General features: G+C 42.5%; 1 protein-coding gene across 11 annotated transcripts in view; it reads left to right on the top strand.

Annotated features, from left to right (window-relative positions):
• LOC133491387 (RNA-binding protein Musashi homolog 2) overlaps positions 1 to 22,569 on the top strand; it is a 213,472-nt gene that overhangs the window by 56,790 nt on the left and 134,113 nt on the right. For all 11 annotated transcript variants that reach the window (XM_061802422.1, XM_061802424.1, XM_061802426.1 and 8 more), the window contains one exon: positions 6,419 to 6,511. In XM_061802422.1, the coding sequence (XP_061658406.1) occupies positions 6,419 to 6,511 (93 nt within the window). The remainder of the gene's footprint in view (positions 1 to 6,418; positions 6,512 to 22,569) is intronic.

Genomic DNA, 22,569 nt, shown 5'->3' on the forward strand with positions numbered 1-22,569 from the left:
CTAATCACGTCTAACTGGCCCCATGTTCAGGCTGGCTGTCGGCGTTGCGGCGAGGCCATATGCAAACGGTGTCCTTACACGCGTGTCCCTGACTCGCATCTTGGCCGTCTGGCCGGGCCGGTCCACAGGTGGTCGGTATCGGCGGGAACGGGCCGGTGACTTTGCCTGAGTGGCTTCTAGTGTGGGTTAATATGGGAGTGGTGGCCCTGCGGCAGTAGCAATCACAGCTCTGATCAGAGCGGCGCTTCAAAGATGTCTGTGCTAGTTGAAGCCGGAGTTGTCATTAGCTTCTGCCCTGTGCTTGACAGCCTCTCCCTTCCCCCATTCTTGCTCTCTCTCTCTCTCCCTCACTCTTTCTGTCATTCTCTCGCTCTTTTCGCTCTCATATTCTCCCCGTGTGCAAATGGCTACTGTAATCCTGTCTGCTTGCTTGGGCCCGTCACTCCACATTTGCACTAAGCATCTTTCCTTCCCTCATCTCCTTTGCTCTAATTGTATTGTAATAAGCAATTAGAGATCTATTTATGCACACCAGAGCTGAGATTGGGCCACTTTTTGAAAGGACGCGTGGAGGAGCGGAACCGGACCAGGCCGTGGCCCTCGTCTTGAACTTGTTGCTCTTAATCACTCAGCTTCCTCTTTTTCCTCTGGCTGATGTTCTAATTCTGCTCTGCCATCATGCACTCCTTGCGTTCTGTTTTCACTCTTGTGCACAGAGTCCTCCAAAGCAGACATGATTGTGCCGGTGTTTGTCATTTATTGGCTGTGTTTTCTCTTGGTGGGCCTGTTCTCGTGATGCAAATGAGCGATGGCAGTGTTTACCTGGCCATGTTTTGCCTGCACACGCGCGAACGCCTGCACGACGTCTCCGGCTTTGATCATGCCGCAATGCATTGACAGATGCTCTCTGGTGCTTTCCGCGACAGACAGGATCTGAATGCCACTAATTATATCAGCGCACTCGAACCATAACAATCGGGGCTCCTAGGACAAAGTGTGATGGCTTTTTGCTATCTGTCCCATTATTTTTAGATATGAGAAACGACATTGAAATCCCCAGCCCGGTTTGGGCGCTGTGTTTACAGCCATTTATGACCCCCGAATGTGGAAGAGGTGAGGGCTGTGATAAAGGCTTACACCTTGTAATCAGAGCTTGATGTGCATCCTCAACAACGCAGCTTCCTGAGGGCTGAAGCATTCGGGAACAACACCGTAGCGAGTTAATGAGGAACACTAAGAACATCTTCGCTGTACTAATGTCTAACTAGTTCACACAATGACTTTACCCTTGCTAATCATTTTTTATTTTTGTGCTCGGTCAAACTTGTCGTAAGTTCTACATTTGTATGTGATAATTAGAAACCAGCACCTAGTACAGCACTGAGCTGACAGCCTTAGTAAAGAAGAGGAAGAGACAGAACCAACTGGTAACTGTTGTAGGAGAGAGACTTTAATCCGCAGAGAGCTAAATGACAATTGTTGTTTGGGGGGGGGGGGGGGGCAATATTGCTCAGTCTTGAGTAGCTGTTTTAGTGGGCTTTTGTGACTGAGGCTAATTTAATCTGTAAATGCAAGTCCCTTAGACGTTGTGCTTGGTTTTGCAAAGATATAATCTCCTCATCCTGTTCTTTAAAGCAACCTTTTAGGAAGAATTGCCACAAAGACCAATCGGTACGAAGACAAGGGTTGGCATCTTGCAATTTTCTTTTGTCAAGCTTCAGCCACATTGATTTAACCGTGAATCACAACGAACAAAAGCATAGAGAGAGTACACGAGGCTGTATTCGAGGTCCATACGGCTTCAAATAGGAGAAACAATTGCCAGTGGTTTGCAGTGATGGAATGCTCAGCTTACCTCTACATTACTGCCATAACATTTTCTAAATTGAGGCAAAACTAAATACGAAATAATGTCAAGAAATTTTATTAATCAAGATGTTTAAATATTTTCTTGTACGCAACGTAAATACAGCATTTGAGTCCTCTATCTACCGGACGGAAGGTTTCTTGGCCTTAGTCAGATTGCGGCGATGGATTTTTGAACATGGCACTTTGGTCGAAGGACATGTTTGAAACGGTGATTAAAAAATAAAAGGGAGGACATTCATGTGGCTTCTCCAAATAAATACTGTATATTCAGTCTTCTCCCTTCCCACCATAAATGGTGTCATCTTACACCTTTGCCAGTAAAACTGCTAAATGTCTTTCTCACCATCTGCCAGTCAAGCATGTGGCCCCGAATGGAGTTTAAAAGACAACATACTGCTGGTGCTTGAGTGTAAAACTCAAGATCTTCAGAAATATGTTGCATCTTTTTGTTTTTTTCTGAAGCCTTCTGTCTTACATTTTATTTTGTTTCACACTATAATCATCTTGTCTCATCCTTCTTGGGGAGTTAATAACATTCACAGCTTCCCTTTGCGCTTTCTGTTCTCCATGTTCGGAACACTAATAGCTTTTTGTTGGCGCATCATGAAGGCTCTTTGAATTTTGTTTGGTACCACAGGTCGAGGTACTGAATTTCTACAAATAGTAATATTATAGCATGTTGCAATATCAGCTGCAGGCTTATCTTTTTCATCTTCCTCGGCACCCACAGTCGTTCTACCCCGCTGTTATTAAACACAGCCGAACCAGCAGCTCAATATTCTAAGGATGTAAAATGTAGTGCATTATTTACACACATCTTAAATAGTCAATAAGCGCCAGTGCTGTCACCGCGCTTACAGTTTTCATTCAGGAGCTCCGGTCGGATACTTTGAAACCCTTTACAATCGAAACACAAAATGTGTATTGTCTCACTTGGTGGAAACGTGGCTTTGTGGCGGACCCTTTAAGAGATTACCTTGGAATGTCCATGAAAATGTACGTGCGTTTTTACCCCCCAGACTTTGCTTTTGCTGTTCGAAAAGAGAAATGACCGATTGCCTAATTCCGAACAGAAAGTCTGCTGAAGAAACTGTTGACCTGTCTTCCAGTCATGTTGACCACCTATAAACCGTTCCAAGGCCATGAAGTCATTCATTTCACAAACATCTGTGATGCCACTGCTGCAGCCAGCAAGTCATCGGGGGTCACCAAGTCTTAACCCTAACCATATTCATAAAATAAGTACAAGTGTTTAAGTGTCGTCGTCGATACGCACGTTGTTGTTGAACGACAAAGTATTGATGTTGTCAGTAGGGCAGGCGGGCAATTCTCTCCGGACAATGTTTGCACGGCAAATATATTGAATTACTTGAATTTTTTAAATATATTTATTTGTTTGACATGGCATGACAACTACAACAATATGGGACAAAACGGAAAGAAATTTACGCTTGGTAAATTCTTATTTGTGACAATGCTTCTCAGCAATGAATCTCAAAGTGCTGGGAAACATTTTACCCTTTTAAATGGCGCCATATTTTTAAGAATAATACATTTTTGGGATGCGCAGCAGAGCTGAGTGCAGTATGTGGGTTGCCAGATTTCAGTCTCTGCCTGTGTCAAACGGATTATTTCGCTGTTGTCATTGACTCTTTTTTTTTGGAATTTGATCAATAGGAGGAAGAAGAATCATCTTTCAATCATCATTATGATGACATGAATGCATTAGATGCATACCTGCATATTTATGAAATTTGACTTCTGCTTTTCAAACATGGTTATAGCAACAAATAGTTTAGTGTGTGATACCGTTTGTACAGGAAATAAAAATGATTTCCAATGCTAAATGTTTTGCTGCCATGAAGCATATTTACAAAAAAATAATCTCTTAAACCCAAGTTGCTTTCATTTTACTTTTGTGTCATTGCTGGAGAATAGGTTGCCACTCTCCCCCCACCCCAGTGATATCAAATATTTCACACACACACACACACACACACACACACACACACACACACACACACACACACACACACACACCTCTTTACCGTCTCTTTAGTGGGTGCAAAAATAGATGAATGTTTCAAAAATTGTGTTATTAAAAAAAAAAAAAAAACTTTGTTAAGGACCTGTCCATTTATAAATGTTATTGAAATGCTTCCGTGTTTTGATTGCATTTTTTTTTTTTAACTCTAAAATGATTATTAATGAATTATTTCCCTTAATGAAGCGAGTACTACTGGAGTTAATCAGATTAAAAAGCAGCTGTTATATTTGTGCAAAAATTCAAAAACAATTAGCGGGACTTGAAACGTGGACAAAAAGAAGCCTCCCCGTTTAGATTTATAGTATGGAGCCATGAGCCGTATAATGTCTTCGGTCACCATGGGAACCAAAAAAACAGGACAAGTAATTGTGTTATACCGGGAGTCAGCAATGTCATCAGCTTCTCAGGAGAGAGACAAGGCTGAAAACTTGACAGGCTGGAACGGGCTTGATGGAACAAGATGGAAAGATGACCAGGGAACGGGCGTCCTGGAAGGGAAATGGGACAAAGAGCTGACGTAGCCAAGCGGGCCAACATGAGCATTGGCTTGTTTATTTATCTATTTCTTGATTTTCACCTTGATTTGCAAAGATAAAAGTGAGTGGCGATGATAAATATTCGCAGAGCCAGCTTATCAGCAGCTGTCTGGCCCGGGGTTGCCGGCAGTGGCGTCCAAGGCTGATAACCCCCAAGGTCTGAGGGATGATGTTGGCAAGGAGGAGGGGAGAGGAGGAGGATGCAGCTGCCGGCTCTGTTCTCGTATATACGACCCGCCGCCAGCCAGTTCATCATTTGGCATGTTGATGTATCGCAAAGGAGGGGCAAAACAGAACAGCGGTTCGCTTCGCTGAGGCTGTCCCATTTCAGAAACTTGACTAACACCACACGATGATACCGATGTTACATTCGAAGTGAGGAAGCCATTTTCTCCAACCACAGATGATACGAACTGCGTAGCATCATTTGTAAAGGATTGGCTTCACTTTGAGACTGTTTGTGTATTCCGTGAAGATGAAAATCATCGTCCGTGCCTTTTGGATATCTGACGTCATGCTGCGGCTTGGGTTCGTCTGGACCGGTCGTTCTTAAACTTTTTACACCTCTTACCGCTTAAAAAGAAAAAAACGATTACTCCAAGTACCATCGTAATGACCAACAAAATATATTAACGTACTAGTAGGCCCAAGTGTTTATCAAATATGAATTAAACAGTCAAATGTTTCAGCACACAGTCATTCAATGTTTTTAAGTAACGTATCTGTATATATTAAAATGACACACATATATTTCATCTATTTATTACAATCAGCATTTTATCTCATCCTCTGCTTTTTTTTTTTTTTTTGACACTCATCGGGCCAATAAAAACTGACCCAGGAAGTGTTTGTTACCAACCTGACAAATTAAATGACTCATTGTTTTCATTTCTTGAGCAAATCTAATTCGTTGGTCTTTTACGGGCTCAAAAGTATGAAAGTAGGATACATGTAGCATGTGACAAGTGAGGAGTCATGTGTGGCAGCGCGTGTTCGTACAGTTTGGTGCACGGTTTTGTGCCTCTGAGACTGTGACTCCACCTGGGGGGAGAAAAATCCCTGACAGATGCGACCTCAGCTCCGGCTGAATCTCGCTTCTTTTCATCGTCGTTCAACCAGTCTTTGAAAGGGAAACCCAGTCAGCGTGATGATCAAGATAGTTTCTTTCAACCTTTCAGCTCTGTGGCTGCGTTATTCTAAAGAATAATCAAGGTGACATTGTTTATTTTTTGGTTGCCTCTGGTGATTTCCTTGGGTTATCGCTCCATCCAAACGTAAAGAATGATTACTTACTTACTTGCTTCGACCTCAAATAGGAAAAGCACGGATTTAAGAATTCCTTGAAAAACAATGGCTCTAGAAATAATTCACTCCGGACAGTAAATGTTAAACTTGAATAATTGTTTTGTTTTACGAATGGCCTGAGAATTTTTTTCCGATGTCATTTAGAAGTTGGTAAAATTTTTCAGATGACCTAATTAATGAATCATGTTTTTGATTTTTTTTTTTTTTTTTTTTTCAAACACATGATTGTTGTGTGAATGTGCAGGTTCTTGTCCTTAGTTTGTCTGTAATACAAAGATTTGTTTTTGTGGTCCTTTTCAATCTTGCGGGTGATAATCCTTCATGTTGTCGCTGTTTGCGATTCAAGGAGGCTTTAATGAACTTCCATCTCCACTCCTGAATTTGCTTGTGTTGCCTGGTAAATTGCTTCGAGTTTGAGAAAGTAAACTTTTTGAGGATGAGGTGAAAGACGATCACAGAACTGTGTTTATTCTTTTCTCTCCCCCCCCCCCCGTCAAATCATTCGGCCTTGTGACCTTGCTTGCTACGAATAGAGAATTTCAAACGGTGGTCTGTTACTTTTTATTGGGTGCATATATTCAAGAGCGTCTGTGTCCTCTTCATTAAATGCGCTGCCCATTAAAGTTTTATCTTACTAATCATTCCCTCGTTTTCCTTTCAGATGGTCACAAGAACGAAGAAAATATTTGTGGGTGGCCTTTCAGCCAACACAGTAGTGGAAGATGTCAAGCAGTATTTTGAACAGTTTGGGAAGGTAAGGCTGTTTTTTTTTTTGGTTTTTTTTGTTTGTTTCTTTTAAATCTGCACTTTACCTTTCTACTGATTACATTCTGTTGATTTGAACACATGATAATGAAACTGAAATCTGAAGAAGAATCTGAATGAAGAAAGGATGGGAAATATGACTAGTTCTGATTCTGTTGACAACATGCAAAAGTTGAACACAATCTGTTGAGTGACTGTGATCAAACTCGAAATTTTACTCATATTTTAAAGCTAGATTTTCCATTAAATTAAAAAAATATATAACAAAAAATATATGATATATATAATAATTATAATCAAAAATAGTAATATTAGTATATATATATATTTTTTTTTTTTGGGGGGGTGTATATTTTCTATTGTGAATTTTATGTTGAGTAGTCCACACTTCACTGAATTGGCGAGTGATTTTTAACATTAACCGTCATACAAGAATATACAGAAGTTAACCAGAGTAATATCATTTCATTAGAAGTAATGAAACGAGCAAGGCAACAAACTTAATGGAGGGTTGATAAGTGTGGCATTATGTAAAAAAATAAAAAATAAAAATTCACAACTGAAATAGGTGGCATCAGTCGTAGGATATCCAAATTAGCGTCCTTTGTTTACCAAAAATCAGTTCAGCACCAGCTTTGACGGCGAGTTCCATCAAGCCATGGTAAATGGAAACAAAAAAGGAAGTAGACAACTTGAAGGAGAGCTCAATCTTCTTCTTCTTCTTCTTCTTCTTTTCCTTTCGGCTTGTCCCATTAGGCGTCGCCAGAGCGTCTTATCTTTTTCCATCTCCATAAGAGCTCACAAATTGCATAAGGCTAAGAGCCGTCATCTTCAAATTTAATGGCACTGTAACATAGAAACACGGGATAAGTGTGCGCAGCCGGAAATCCTTTCTACTTCGGATATCGGCCCATTTACTTCAAGGTAGTATTTTTAGCGTCGTCTCACGCAAATCCTGAGTGGAAAAACAAAGCATAAATGCAGAAATAGTTAATCGGAATCCAGATTTTACAAACTTTAAAGAGCTGGCGGGACCTTTGGAAGTTCCACCGTACAGGTTGCGATGAAAATGAAAGTATTCTTGCTGTGTGGTCTTGATGAAAAGTTATGTGCAGCATGTTTGTCGTATGGTGCAGTACATTGTTGTCAGACCAAATACCTCCAGCTGAGTGAGGCATATTTTGGCGCCCTTTAATACAAGGACACGCGTGCCACACACCCCCCACACACGCACACAAACAGGCTTTGATACAGTGGCAGCATTTCCCAGATAATTTCCTCACACTGAGTGGAGATCCATTTCCCTCATGTCATATTCCACATCAGTCAAGGTCACCTTCATCTGATACAGTCTCTGTAACGTCAGCACTTGACCTTGAGTTTAAACGGCTTCCGCGAGGATGGATTTTTCATGGGCACATAATGCACCGTGTCCTCAAGGAGACAAAAGAGCTGTTATGAAATAATGGAAACAGTTATTTTTGGTTCAGACCCAGTATGCAAAGGGGAGCATTGTTTTGCGGGGCTTGCGAGTGAGTTGAGCAAGGTGAATGACTTTGTTTGGCTCCTCTCGCGTTGAGGATGCTTGGAAGGCCCGAGCGTGGCCCGGATGGTCCATTTTGCACAACAGAACCCGCCGAGCGAATATGCAAGCGCGGCTTTGCAATCAATGGATCTGAGAAAGGGCTCCAAATGATTTTCGACTTGATTGAATGACATAATTGACTTGATTATACAAAGTGTTTTTTTCCCCCCCTCCTTGAGGAATCCTCAAATGCTTAGGAGGAAACAAACAAATCACACTGATTGAGCGAGATCTTCTACATGTTTTCTGGCTGTGGTTTTCAGGCCTACTTGTCCATGCCTCCATGCGTCTGCATTTCTGCTCTCGCTTTGCGTGAGCGTTCCAGCGATTGAGTGTATTTATACAGAGGCGTGCGCGCACATGTGTGTGTGTGTGTGGGGGGGGGATATTGCCTAATGAAAAATCTGATGAGGTATTGAGGGCAATACCTGTAAAGCAAATATTTAAGCAATTTTTTGACATTTTACATTCTCAACATTAATAAAACCTGTTTTTATTTTTTTCAAACATATTGAATATATCTTGTGGATTCCTCAAAACTGAAATATAATATATAGTGGACCCCTGCATACTTCGGTGTACATATTTTCCTGTTTTTCCCCTCTACCCCCCTTTTTTTTTTGGGGGGGGGGGAACCAACACTGTAATTGTTGGAGAATTTGTTTGTTAAAAAGAAATGCAGTACATTTATTTTTATGCAATTATAATCTTCAGTTATCCGGGCACTACACATCGCAAATAGTGTAAGTCCACTGCAGCGTGTCAATATACTGTATATCAGTAGCCCCTGTGATCCAACTTGATGGAGGGGCTGCTCGATGTATATTCACATACATACATACATACAGTTAAGTCAAGAATTATTCATACTACGACAATATTTTGAGATCAAGTGAATTGTATACTAAGGAAATCTAGCAGGAAATGACAGGAAAGTCACGTGATGAAATAAATGAATGTGAAATGTAAATAACATAATCCTTCATTTCTCACGGGGATGAGGTAACGGACCAGGCCCGCAATAGGTGGAATCTGTGAAGTAGTGATCGCATATTATTGTAAATACATCATTCCAAGATATTGTGGATCTTTTAAGAGAAAGGTGAGCCTGTATTATTTGTGCATACACACGGTCTGAAGAAATTCAAAGTTTGTCCGCAGAGTATGAGCAAGGCCCATTGAATCACAATTTGTACATTTGTATCATTGAAACAGATCTACGAGTACGTCGGGCCCATTTTTTTACTACGGTTGTGCCCTGTAGGCAGGCCCCTTAAATGACGAGTCTTTAAAAATATAATAGTACAGTTAAATTTGAGCTGTCAGGGAGGTATAATGTAACAATATAGTGATTTAACAACGTGGCCATCGCGTGGTGTGGAACTAGGGCGGTCGTATCCTGAGAGCTGCGCTACTATAACAAAATGTATTGTAAAATGAATACTTCCCTGACAGTCTACATCAATACCAAAGTGTTGTCATAACAAAGGCTACTTTTTTATTTAGCTCTCCTATTGGATGTCACAAGTGTTACTCTTCACACGCGCACAAGCAATAGTTCTTCCTCACAGAGAATAAGTCCTCTCGCTGGGATGTAGAAATAGTTGTGTGTGTGTGTGTGTGTGTGTGTGTGTGTGTGTGTGTGTGCGCGGCACCTTAAGCCAATTAGCAGAATATGGTCTGCAGAGGTGTCGGGGGTTGGGAAGCAGCGGAGGGCAAACAGCTTGTGTGGCCACAACTGGGTCACGGGTTCTGTCGGTAACCTCGGCACCTCACCTCAGCTCCCCTTGCTGCCACCTCGCTCTCTCTCTCTCTCCAGGCTGTCTGGGGGTGCGTGCGTGGCTGGGGGAGGGGGGCGGGTGACATCGCTCCACCACATCAGTCTCCCCAGCTGTCACCTTTAGGACACAGCACGAGCCTACACCTGACACAATTTCCCAACCCTCGCCGCTTCTTTGTTGCCTTCATTCCGTGCTGAAGGCATATATTGGAAGTGATTGCATTTAAGTGGAAGTGTGCTGGCGTTTGACTGATTATAATGCATCTCAGATGGATCCCATTACCTGGCTAATAGTTGCCTCATCCTGCCACCTATTTTTATTTTCAGGGTATCGCGCACACTGCGCATTAGCCGTGCGAGCCAGTTGAGAAAATCTTATCGTTTCTTTATATTCAAGGACTCGTACCCAGAGGCTGCTCCCGCTTCAGTTTCACGTTCAAGTCAAATTAATCAGTGCTGTGCTCGGGCTGTTATTTGCATCTGTGCAGGCTCGTATGTTGCAAGTGAATAGAATGCTACCATTGAAAGATTAGTTGGGCTTTTTTTTTTTTCCTACACTCCCGTTTGGTTCTCAAAATTCAACTTTGACTATTTTCAAACATTCTTCGTGATTAAGAGCAAAAGGCGGAGGTCACGCTACAATGCCTGATCCCAAATCAGCTTTTACAAAAGTCAGCATTGCCAAGCACCACGCTCTTAATGGTTTGGTCCCGTTTCTTACAAGTAATCAACTAAATGGCAATTTCCGTCCATTTATTAACATTTAATAAATTGTGTAGATCATTGAAAAGATTTAGAGTTTTGTGACACAAATTCCTTTGGTTCTATGGTTGAAAAATAGTTGTTAGTAGTGAATCAGTGCTAGATGTATTTATTTTTATTTGTTTTCAGGCAAGTCAGTTTTCAAGCAATTGTTGTTATCCGAAGGCTAATGGCGACATGGCGCTTTATTTTGCAAAGAAACAAACACCTTTTGGCGCCACACTCCCCTTCCCGGCCTCCACCGAAAGGTTCCAGTGAGGCAAGCGCTTGATTAGGCTCCGAATTCGGTGTGAAGACGCCTTGTAAATTTGGATGTGACGTAGCAGCTGAGCCCCTGCCCTGGCATGAAGAGAACGCTCCACAGTGCTAAAGGCATAATTAGATGGGGTGACTAATGCTTTGGTCCTCTGGTTTATTTTGATCAGCTTTGAGTGCAACCCACACTGGTCTCGTTCAGCCCGACAGAAACGAGTCCCGTTCTGGGAATCAGTCCGCCTCCACTTCAGTCACTTGGCTGGGCTTTGCAGCGCAGCCCTCAAGCAGACTTTTATTTTCACCAGAGCTACTTGCTTCCATGTCACTCGGCACCCACAATCGTTTCTTTATGTCCCGGCCGTGCCGATTCTCATGCTCCGCTGGTCCCGAGCCAGCTTCTGGAGGTGTAACTGAATGGGTGGAGGAAGAGGAGGAGCTTATCCAGTTCACTGCTAGCGGGCTTACGAGGGATAAAGTTGGATCCAAAGGTCATCACTGAGTCAGACAAGCAGAGCAGTGCAGTGAGTCCTGGAAGATGTCAGTGATATGATTTAAGTTAAATAAATATCAATTGAAGAATGTGAGTGTAATAGAGAAGGGGGAAACGTCATATATATATGATGGAAACCAGTCGGTCAGAGCACGTATTCACATGTTCTTGCAAACACCCAAATTGAAGCAAATGGGGCAATGAAGCGAAATTATACAAGCATCAGAAACAGTTTCAATGATTTGTGTGACATTTGTTCTGGGGCTTCGCTAATCCAATACCACGGCTGACATTTTGCATGGTCTTGGACTTTGTAAATGGCACCAAAATAACTCTGCCGGACCATCTGTGAAGATCCTGTGATCTCACTTTCCGTACCTGCCCAGCTTACATTTATATCTAAAACTATTGGTGCAGTTGGTCAAATAAGAGTTGCATCGGTTATATGATTTCACAAGTTGTCATGATTTATTGAGCATCTGAAATTGGTGCAGACCATCGCAAAATTGTCATCGCGGATCATTACGGGCAGCACGGTGGGAGCAGCTGTAGAGCGTTGACCTCACAGTTCTGAGGAGCGGTGTTCAAATCCCAGCCAGTCTGTGTGGAGTTTGCATGTTCTCCCCATGCCTGCGTGGGTTTTCTCCGGGCACTCTGATTTCCTCTCACATCCCAAAAACATGAATTAATTGGAGACTAAAATTGCCCCATGGTGTGATTGTGAGTGCCACTGTTCTCTGTCTCCATGTGCCCTGCGATTGGCTGGCAACCAGTGCAGGTGTGTATCCCGCCTCCTGCCCGTTGACAGCTGGGATAGGCTCCAGTACTCCCCGCGACCCTTGTGAGGATAAGCGACTCAGAACATGGATGGATGGATTCTTTTGTTGGAAAATATTGCATTGCTTCTTCAGAAGCAATATTATGTTTACAAATGAAATGTTATGAGAATTTCGTTTCCCAATTTCAACAAGCATACAATTTGAAATGATAACACGCTTTCAAATTTAATCGCAGTTAATGGCTAAACCTCGAGTGATTCAAACTTAGTTTTATTGAAAAGTTTTGGAAAAATCAACCAGTGGTGATTCCATTTCACAAAATTGCATGAGCAAGAGGTATTGTTTTGATCACGGTTTCGGGGTTTATTGTTATTTTAATTTCTCGGTTACAAGGGTGCAGTGTAAACTCCACAATAGTTTTCCATTTTTCAATTTTGTGGAGGTGTGTCACATGCCAAGGAAGAGAGCTGAATGGAAGTGTGGAGCTTCGTTATTTGAGATTGCAATAATCAATTACCTTCTCTCCGTCTGAATGACAAACTACTTTGCGAATGTGCACTTTAACAGACTGAAGTGACGGGCTCGATGAGGAGAGCCTCTGACATGATGGGGCGCTAAAGCAGAAAAAAAAAAAAACCCAGCATGATTAATGCAGAAAAAAATGCACTTTAAAAGAGGCAAAGGAAGCTAATCAAAAGGCCACAGTCCTTCATCCCACTTCCTCAGCTGGCGCAGGTGCACATTTGCATGCCATTTACATGGCAGCTCACAGTGACCGCGAGCACTCCGACGTTTCGGTGTCCATCATCGGCTGACGTCCTGTGATTGTTTTTCCTCGCTGCTGCAACTGACCTAATCAGTTGGGGGATATTGTCTGGTTCCAGTGATTATAAGGAGTGATCAGAGCAGCCATGATGGAGCTTGCGCCTCTCCGTCCCGATTTAGCCAGAGGCTTCAATCTCATTGCAGTCACTTGTAGTTAGTGAGTGAGATTTGGCGAGAGAAGGGCAGAGCAATATAAATGAATTGGCTATGAATGTGGGTATGCTAGTGCTGCTGCAGGGACACACGAGGGGAAAAGGGCCGGTTAGACAAACCATTTTAAACACCCCCTGACCTTTATCTGCCCAGTGGCCTAGCAACATTTCAAACAGCTTTTTAAATGGCCGCTGAAGAATTAAGCTGCGGTATTCACCACCTTCATCTTTGCGTGTGTGTGTTTGATTTCATGTGAGAAACCAGGTCGTTGGTCTATTAGTTTATTTTTACCTAGAGGGGCGCAACTTGAATTGGAGAGAGATTTTGGATTCCCCGGAAATACCCATTACACACATTCTGTTTTTGGAGGCTGTGCTCTATAGATGGCTCACAAAGAGAGCTTCAGATCCGAGGAGATTGACAGCTTTCTGGAGCTCTCTAGTCTCATCTCTCAGCTGTCGTTCCTGAAATGGCTCCCTTCGGATAAGCCCGGATTGGCTTGATTGTGTTATCGGTGACTGATCGAGTGATTGCATGACGAAATTTTGAGCCTGCTGCTTCAAGAATGAAATGTTTCAAGAAGATTGATTGTGATTGGATCAGATTGGGCACCTGCTCAAAGGGGGTTAATCAGGTGGCGGCAGGAGACTACGGCACCATTGTGACTAGAAGCGGCTCTGTTAACGCCCAGGTCAGGCTTTATTATTGGCGGCGGTAGACAAGGCCCCGTGGATGCCGTTCACCAGGGGAACATTTGAAAAATGTCAGGGGAGGAAGTGTCAGGAGTCATTTGCAGCAGTCTTAAACACGAGATTAGTGCGGAGGCGTCCGTATCCACGCGTCCACCTTCGCCTTGGCAACACCTCGGAGCAGTTCACTTTTGTGGGAATTGCGAATCAAAGGAAACATATTTTGCTGATGGATGTGTTGAGATACGCTGCATGTGTGTTCTCATGATTGGCATGAAATGCAGAATTTGAAGGTCGAGAGCTTGGCAGAACATGAATGGAAGGAGAGCCAAGAGAATACTAAGCTAAAGACATGCTTTAGTAGGAACTTTATCTGTTTTCCTCAATTTAGTAATTACAATTGTTACATAATTGAGAGAATTTGCCTTCTAATTGGACGGCACAGTGTCAGAGCTCTCGGACCGAGGTTCAAATCCTGGCCCCGCCTTTGTGGTGTTTTTCTGGAGTCTTTCTGTGTTCTCCCCATGCCTGGGTGGCACCCACATCCCAAAAACATGCAACATGAATTGGACACTCTAAATTGCCCCAAGGTGTGAGTGTGATTGTTTGTATGCCTCTGTGTGGCCTGCGATTGGCTGGCGACCAGTTCAGGGTGTGCCCTGCCTCCTGCCCGATGACGGCTGGGATTGGCTCCACCACTCCTGTGACCCTTGTGAGGATAAGCGAGTCAGACAATGGATCTATGGATGGATGGATGCTCTCTAATTGTGTGCAATTTATTTTCTTGAATGACATTAATTCCAACTATAAATTAACACTTTTCATGCCCTAACGCTTTGTTGAGCTTTTTTATTTTTCACTGAATACAACTGTCAATCAATACCAATCTCTGAATCGCGCTAAATTACGGGTAGACAGAGAGAATACCCATTCATGCAACTGTGGCTCAAATGGAAGTCCTTAAGTTGCTTAGACGTGCATACTTGAGTTGAGATCCACGGCGAACGATAGCAGTGCGTGAATGACAGAACTTTTGTCTGTGTGTCACAGCCAAATGAGAAACACGGTGGTGTCAGATTTCTAAAAAAAAAAAAAAAAAAAAATCTTGTCTGACAGGCTTTCAGGGACAAAGGGAATGTGTTTTTCACTCTGGATAACCCTTTTTCATCAAAAATTCCACATCTGAAGTGAGTTCTCTGAATGTTTCAACCCCCTCCTCGGTCTCTTTGTTTGGACCATGACTCAGCAGCACTTGGAGGGAAGGAATTTTTCTGCAAGGAAGCCACACTACTACACTCACATCCACCTGTGCTGTCGGAAGCTGGGATATTTTCTGCAATATTTTTGTTCTTGTCCCAGAGTGACCACAAAAAATAGCTGAAGTTTTCTCTCTCTATCATTTTTCGAGATAAATAGCAAACAAGATATAATGTACCTGACCAGAAAGGTTTTTTTTTTTTTCGTTTGTTTGTTTTTATTATTATTGCACTTTTGGTCACTGACACACAAAAAATAAAAACACATTTCCAAGATCAGTGACACCAGCAGTTACATCTTGCAAAATTCAACCATGTATGGAAGCACAGTATTAAGAGGACAGTTTTGGTTGTTTTTTTTTGTTTGTTTTTGTTTTTTTGCTTTACAAACTGCAAAAGAGAACAAAATATACAGGCTTCTGAGAATCTTCCACTAAATCAGTATCCATCTGAATAGTTTCCATATGTACTTAAAGCTGTGTTGGCTGGTCAAAAGTTGCAATGCAGCAGCAACAAGGAAAGAAAAGAAAAACAAGATGAAATCATAGTTTCTCACTAGTGTTTGCGGTAAGTGTTGAAGTGTCGAAAAATCTCAATCAGTAGCCTGCTGGTTCTCTTTAGCCTCTCACAGCCGTGTGACCAGATCCATAGGCGCCGACAGCTCAAGCTCTGAATCGGAGTGCCTCCTACGCATGCAATCGCTTTTCTGAAATCACTGCTAAAATGCTCTGGCATGGAAATGTGCACTACGTGCTCGAGTTTAATGTGAAGGGCTAACGACATCTCACAAGTTTCACTTATCTGAATCGCTGCAATGCTCACACTCGCGTGCATGAGTGCATGTCTGCATCGCCTCAGGTCTGGCAAAACTATTAGAGTCTTCAAGAAATCTACTATGATAAATTCAGTTGTTAGTAACTGCTTGTTAGGTTTTATTTGCTGTAACAGTGGAGAGCAACATTGGTCGTGACAGGCTCATTGCATCCAGACATATTTCACTGGGAGAGAGAGAAGGTAGGTCAAATAAAATGCAGCGCATGTAAAAAGATGACATTGCAGGTCCTCCCACTTTTTTGTCTCTAGTCACTTTTTTTCCCTGAAACTTTCTACTTCAGTTTGCTGGTGTTGCTTCCTTTTTTTATTTATCTTTCTTTCAATTTATTCGATGTTTACATCCTTGTAGTATCACCGTTCTTTGAAGATTTCGTGTGGAAAGTGGAAACCAACAGGGCTGTGTGCTAAAGTCAGGGGCCCATATGTGTGCTGGTGCAACCATTACCTTGCTTTAGCACTGCCAAACTAATTAGACATCTAGTGAATCTGCCCCTTGCCTGCATATACGTCACCATCGCGATTTTCCAATATGGTGGTGAACATACACTTGTATAGTAAATAGATATGACCTTGCTATCAGTATATAACCGTGAATGGTATGTGTAAATGTAATCTCATCTAATAGCCTCTGGACTTGTTCAATTGCACTTAAGTGATGTTAATACAAGCATGCAGAAGTGGACAAATATCACTTGGAACTATCACAGGACATCAACATTTTTATCGCCTAAAATGATGTCATGGAGAGAAACGCAAAGGTTAATTAAACGTGGTATCGACTGTCAACACTTAAAAGCCTTAAAAACTGCTCAAGTGATCTGTAATCATGCTGCTTTCATAAGTTGTAATAAGAGAAAGTAACTTTATTGGGTTCTGAGTAGTCAGAGGTGGAGATTCTGAAGCACGAGTTGCATCGTCTTATGGGATGTTTGTTGAATCAATAATTCAAATAAAATGATAGTTTCTATTTTACAGTTTTAGCCTTCCTTTGCCTCACAGAGAAGAATAATGCATCAGCAGACATGGCTGGCAGCGTGCGACAGACTGACAGCCGATCTATTCTGAAATGTTCTCTCACGGCTTCGCTTGAATCGTCGAAAAAATCTAAATAAGTCAGTTTGATTGAAACAGTGGCACCGGGCCGAGATGTGGCATCAAGTCTCGCAGTCGAGTCTTTTGGTCACAGACAGATTGACCACACGCACACATCCGCCCACTCTAGTCACTTCCTGATCGGGAAGCTTTGAACCCAACATGTGGCCCATAAGTCCCATCCACAGGTAATTAGGTTTGATGGTTAGTTGAGCAGAAGCGTGGATGTTATCCTTTTTCCAGACTTGCCACCTGGAGGCTTTCCTCGAGTTGTTTTTTGAGCCCCACTGCCAGCCCAGCATCCCCTCTTCCAGCTCAGCACACATTGTAAAAGCCACCAAGGAGCACTTAATTCCCTTTGAAGATGAATTAGCCACTAAAGTAACACGATGGAAAGGGAATATTACTTTAAATCCGTATTAAATAAACAGCATCTTGCATCTCACCGATCCCAAACAATCGGTGCAACATCGCCGGGCCTCAATAAACCTAACGTCACGGTACACGTGACGGCAAAAAAAAGAAAAATGACCGCCGGTTTTATTGTAAACAGCGTTGCATTTCATTGAGTTAAAGTACAATTTGTATGTGACGCACTCGCACGGAGAGGCGGATTGCGTTTAATCATTTGCCAGCAGGTCTTCCAGCTGCCAACGCACCGTGTTTAATGACATGATATTCAGCGGAGAAGGTTTGCATTCATGAGAAAAAGACGAGGGAAGAAAAGGTAATTTTTGTGGTCATTTGTATGCTAAAAACAAAGCGCATTCGTGGGATTTTTAGAACTCACAGTACTTAAAAAGACCTGTGGGGTCAACCCGTCACTTGTCTTGTGTACTCAACAATGACAAGGTGGCTCCTGGAATAATGGGCTATCAGGTACAAAATACAGGCCGTCTCAGGAGTACTTGACTTGTTGAATGGTAGTTAGATGCAGCCTGATATTTTCAGGAGCAGAAACATATGTGGTCAGCAGTGACAGGGCATTCGCTGCAGCGAAGGAACAACAAACTTTAACGGTGAAGTTTGTTGTTTGTGCCGGGTATTTAGGACCTTCGTAGGACTGAGTGCATCCTAGATCTTTATTCGGGTCAGAAATGACTATTTTCTACTTTGGGGTTTTACGTGGAACTGGAATGGTGTCAATTTCAAAGAAGCACATTGCTTTTGATGATGTTTTTCTCCCAAACAGCCAATAAGGCACCTGCTGTAGCTTGAAAGAATGCAGACTGTCGCCCATTAGATGCAAATTACAAAGCAATGAAATTAAACATAAAAGTGGGGAAGTACGGTGTTTTTAAGTGGTATAGTTGTCAGTTTTGGGCATTAAAGTGGCTTTCAAGTCAGCGGCAGCCGTCCTAATTGAAAAGCTTACTGTGGTGTATGCTGGTTCAGGATATTGTATATCTCATTACATTATGATTATCCTGGGCCGAGGTGGAATGTTTTGTAATGTTTCGAGATTTGTTCAAGTATTTTTGCCTTAAACAACTCATTCGGAATAATTCTTAAGCTTCATAAGAGCAAAACAAAAGGAGTGGGATGGGTTTTGCTTTATTGCTTATGCTCAACCAGTGGTGTTCCTCTTAATTAGGAATAATTTAACTAAATTGCCCCATTACCATCTGGTTAGCACATAAACCACATGCAACTGAGACACAATCCCTCTTGTCTAAAAGAAATTAGTCAGTTTTATGAAGTTTTAGAAGTCATGTCACTGATAAAGTTCTGTTTTACTTTCAAGCAGACAGAAGCTCTCCAATCAGGTGATAGAATATAGACATCTTCGCTCATATTAACTATCGCAACTAATTATTGCATTGTGACAATACCATTTTCTGTCATCAAAGCAGCATTACATTCATTTCCAGTGGAGAAAATAAATCAAGTTGTTGATTGTGCAGCCCGGTGGATCTCTCCCTTCTCGCCTGCCTGGCTGACGGCCTGGCTGGATGCCCGTTCATTGGCAGGTTGCACATGTGGCCCGGCTCTAAATCAGATTCAGACTTTCCATTGAAGTGCCCAACTCAAGGGACCGAACTGGACTGGACCAGACTGACCTTCAGTCTGACCTTGTGGCACTTTCTATGAGCTTAGTAAAGAGCAACGCTGAGTAGATAACGCTGCACCAAATTGAACACTAATGTCTCCCTTACATTTGATTAAATCTGACCTTATGACATTTGAGGTAATTTGACCATCTTTGGCACGTACTGTATTTTCAGTTTATCTTTCCGTCTACACGCTAAATCATCCACACCGTCATCTCGTGTGTTTATAGTGTGGTCGATTTTGATTTAACTCCAGCGGAATGCAGACTTGTGCTGTTGTCTCGAGGGAAGGCGGGGCCCATCTTTTTGGTCTTTGTGCTCCACACAGTGGAAGATTTTGGCACACCTTGAGCTCCTCCGCCCTCTTCTTCATCTTCGCTCTTCCCTTCCCATCACACCTGATTGCATTTGACAAATGCCCCTACTGGCTCTGTATCATCAGGTGCAATCGAGGCAGCCTATGACTATATTACTCTGGCCATATAACACATCTGTTCTGCATTTTGCATGGTTGCCACACCTGTGTCTGCTCTGCAGGGCTTAACTAAGGCCAGGACTTCCTCTGTGGTTCGGCTCCAAGAGTCGGCAATGGATGCTACCTCTGCTGATTTTTAAAAAGTAGCTCAGCTTTCAAAATTTGCTTCCTTGTTTATTTGTATCGTCGCATTATCTTCTGGTACACTGCTCCAGTGGGAACACAAAAAACAAGACACAAAAAAAAATCATGTACCTTGTCTGATGTCACCCACTGGATTTCACTCCCCCCTGTGTCCCAAAAAGAATAGCAGCTAGATGTTGAAGCTACGGTAGTCTGCATCCTGACAACTGTTTAGGTGCTTATGAGCAAGTGTCAGCTCGGGAGTCAGCTGCCATTTGCACAGCCCGTCACTCTTGACATCTCTCCTTGCACGTCCCTAACACGTATGAGGTGCAGCTAAAAATATAGGGCAGCATGTCAGATTTAAAAAAACAAACAAACAAAAAAAGATATATATATATATATATATATATATATATATATATATATATATATATATACACAAAAAATTGAATTTCTCGAGTATGCAACTGACTTCAGAGTTCTGACTTTATCAGCTTGTCATGTTGTGGACTTTCAAGCAAACCATTTATTTATTTTTTAATTGCTCCGAAATGGTCCACAATAGCGGCAAGTATTATACGGTGACTGGTAGTTTTAAAGCGAAAACACCTTTGGGGGGGGATTTAAACGGGAAAAGAACAAAACAATGGCGGGCCACCGGCTAGGGAGAATCTGATCGGCTGTCATAGCCGCAGTCTCATCAGCATGAATGCAAGGACGGTTGGCTCAGCTGTCTCCACGTGGCGGCAAGGTGAAGTCATATCATATTCTGGTCATCCCGATAAAAGTACATGCTCAAAGAAACAACCGCATGCAGTAATTTTACCTGAAGAGAACAGGTTCAAAGACATTTTCACTGGAGGCATGGCTGAGAATGACATCAGTAGTCACTTTTATCCCCTCCTTAAGTGGTTACATGTAGTTAACCTAACCCAGTAGAATCTAATTTTACTACAAAAATGTTGGGGGAACATTTTGTTTAGGAAAAATATAAACAATAGACAGCACAACTGAAAGATGGCTAGGGGCCTTGAATCTTCTCGGTTGTTCATGCGAGTCACGCGTTCTCACGAGTCGACCGGAAGCTTGCACTGCTGTGTGGTAATTGACGGGCTTCTTGGGAGAGGTGTCCGCGGTTCTACTTTGCCTCTGGGTCATCCTCACCAGTCTGTGCCAGTTCTAATTGGCACAGCACATTGCTTTTTGAACTCATAGTGTGATTTTTCTTCAACGGCTGGGATCATAAAAATCGATGAATGATTAAGCCCCCTAAGGAGACTTCAAACTAATCCAAAATAATAGTTGAGTATTTCATGCATTCAAAGCATGCTGGGAGCATGTAAATAGCGTTTAAAGTGTGTGTCTTGTGTCAATTATTGTGTGAGCCATTCTTTTATTTGTTTTAGTATTTGCTAGTTATGCTATTCTGTTTGCTGTGGTATGATCATTTTAGTTTTGATGTGACACGGTGAGTGAGTACAACATCGTCAGCAATGACCTGCCAGTCAGTTTGAGGGCCAATGTAAACATCTTCTGCTTATAGATGTGAAATGCAATCATGCCATTATACGCTAGCTTACATACACGCTAAAACACTTGCTGGCATGGGTCCGAACAGTGTAACGAATTTTCTTCTTTGTTGGTCAAGTCACACAACAACATTTTCAAATGTTGGAACTCAGTGTGAACATCAGGTGCACTACATTGTAAGGCGCCATGATTAATGAGGTGCCTCGTCTATTTAGAAGACAATTTAAGACATTTACAATCGTGGAAAAAAACCCAAAAAAACGTGGAGACCAAAATCCGTGAATATGCGGGGCCAACGGTTAAATATTAAGCTTGAATAATTCCTGACCTTTCAAAGACGTCCAGTGAGGTAGCTCAAATTCGACTGTGTAAAAATATGAATTTGATTTGGAATTTGTCTTTGTCATCTCCAGCGCTCTAAAATTTGAAGCATTCACGGTCAACCGCTTCTTTTACGACCATTTGAATACTGTGTGATCGGATGAAAGAAAAAAATGCATTTCGTGCTACAATAGCACAATTGTCGTTGGTATTTCTCACAACCCTCACATCTAGTCCAAATGGGTAGTTGGGTGGGGGGGGGGGGGGTGCAGGGGCGCCATATGGCAGGTCCTTGACTGTGACAGACTGACACATTAGTCATTGATGGCTCATAGCCTCTGAAATGATAAGCAGTAGTTGAGAAGCTGACCTACAAAGACACTCACACATGCCCAACACACACACACACTGAATTGATCCTTGAAGCACTGGCATGGGGTGTGCAGGCATTTTCAACGGAGGCCGGCTTGTGACAGTGTGTGCAGAAAATGGTGACCGAACACCGAAGAACATCACGGGCCAAAAGTCTTGATAACTTTGAAAATCAGTCACAATTCATCAGTAGTCCTTTTTATTTTCTCCTAGTTTTTACTTTGTGTGACAAGGGCAGAGATGACCTCCAGCTCAGGTGGCCTCCAGCAGCATATAAGCTTACAGTTGGGATGACTTGTGCAAAGGTGGATTTGATTGACGTCCCCCCTCAGAGAGCTTTAAGCCGTTTCTCTCGGCTCTACTTCCAAGTCACCTCAACAGCAGACTGGATGCTTGCACTTCCCATTTCAAATGTGTCATCAGCTGTCCTGCCAGGTACGTCCTCACACAAACCTCTCAGGTGACAGCGCTTCTTGTGTGAAAAGGTCATTGTAGGAGCGGGTTAAATGTTCCCTAAAGCCTCACAGGATTTTGATTTGTGTGCATGTGTGTGTGTGTGTGTGTGTGTGTGTGTGTGTGTGTGTGTGTGTGTGTGTGTGTGTCATTTTTTTCGTGCCGAAGCTGAGCGCTTCTGAATGACCTTGACCGATTACACACCCGCGGTTTAACTTG

This window comes from Syngnathoides biaculeatus, chromosome 18 (assembly GCF_019802595.1).
Source record: "Syngnathoides biaculeatus isolate LvHL_M chromosome 18, ASM1980259v1, whole genome shotgun sequence".
Taxonomy (NCBI): domain Eukaryota; kingdom Metazoa; phylum Chordata; class Actinopteri; order Syngnathiformes; family Syngnathidae; genus Syngnathoides; species Syngnathoides biaculeatus.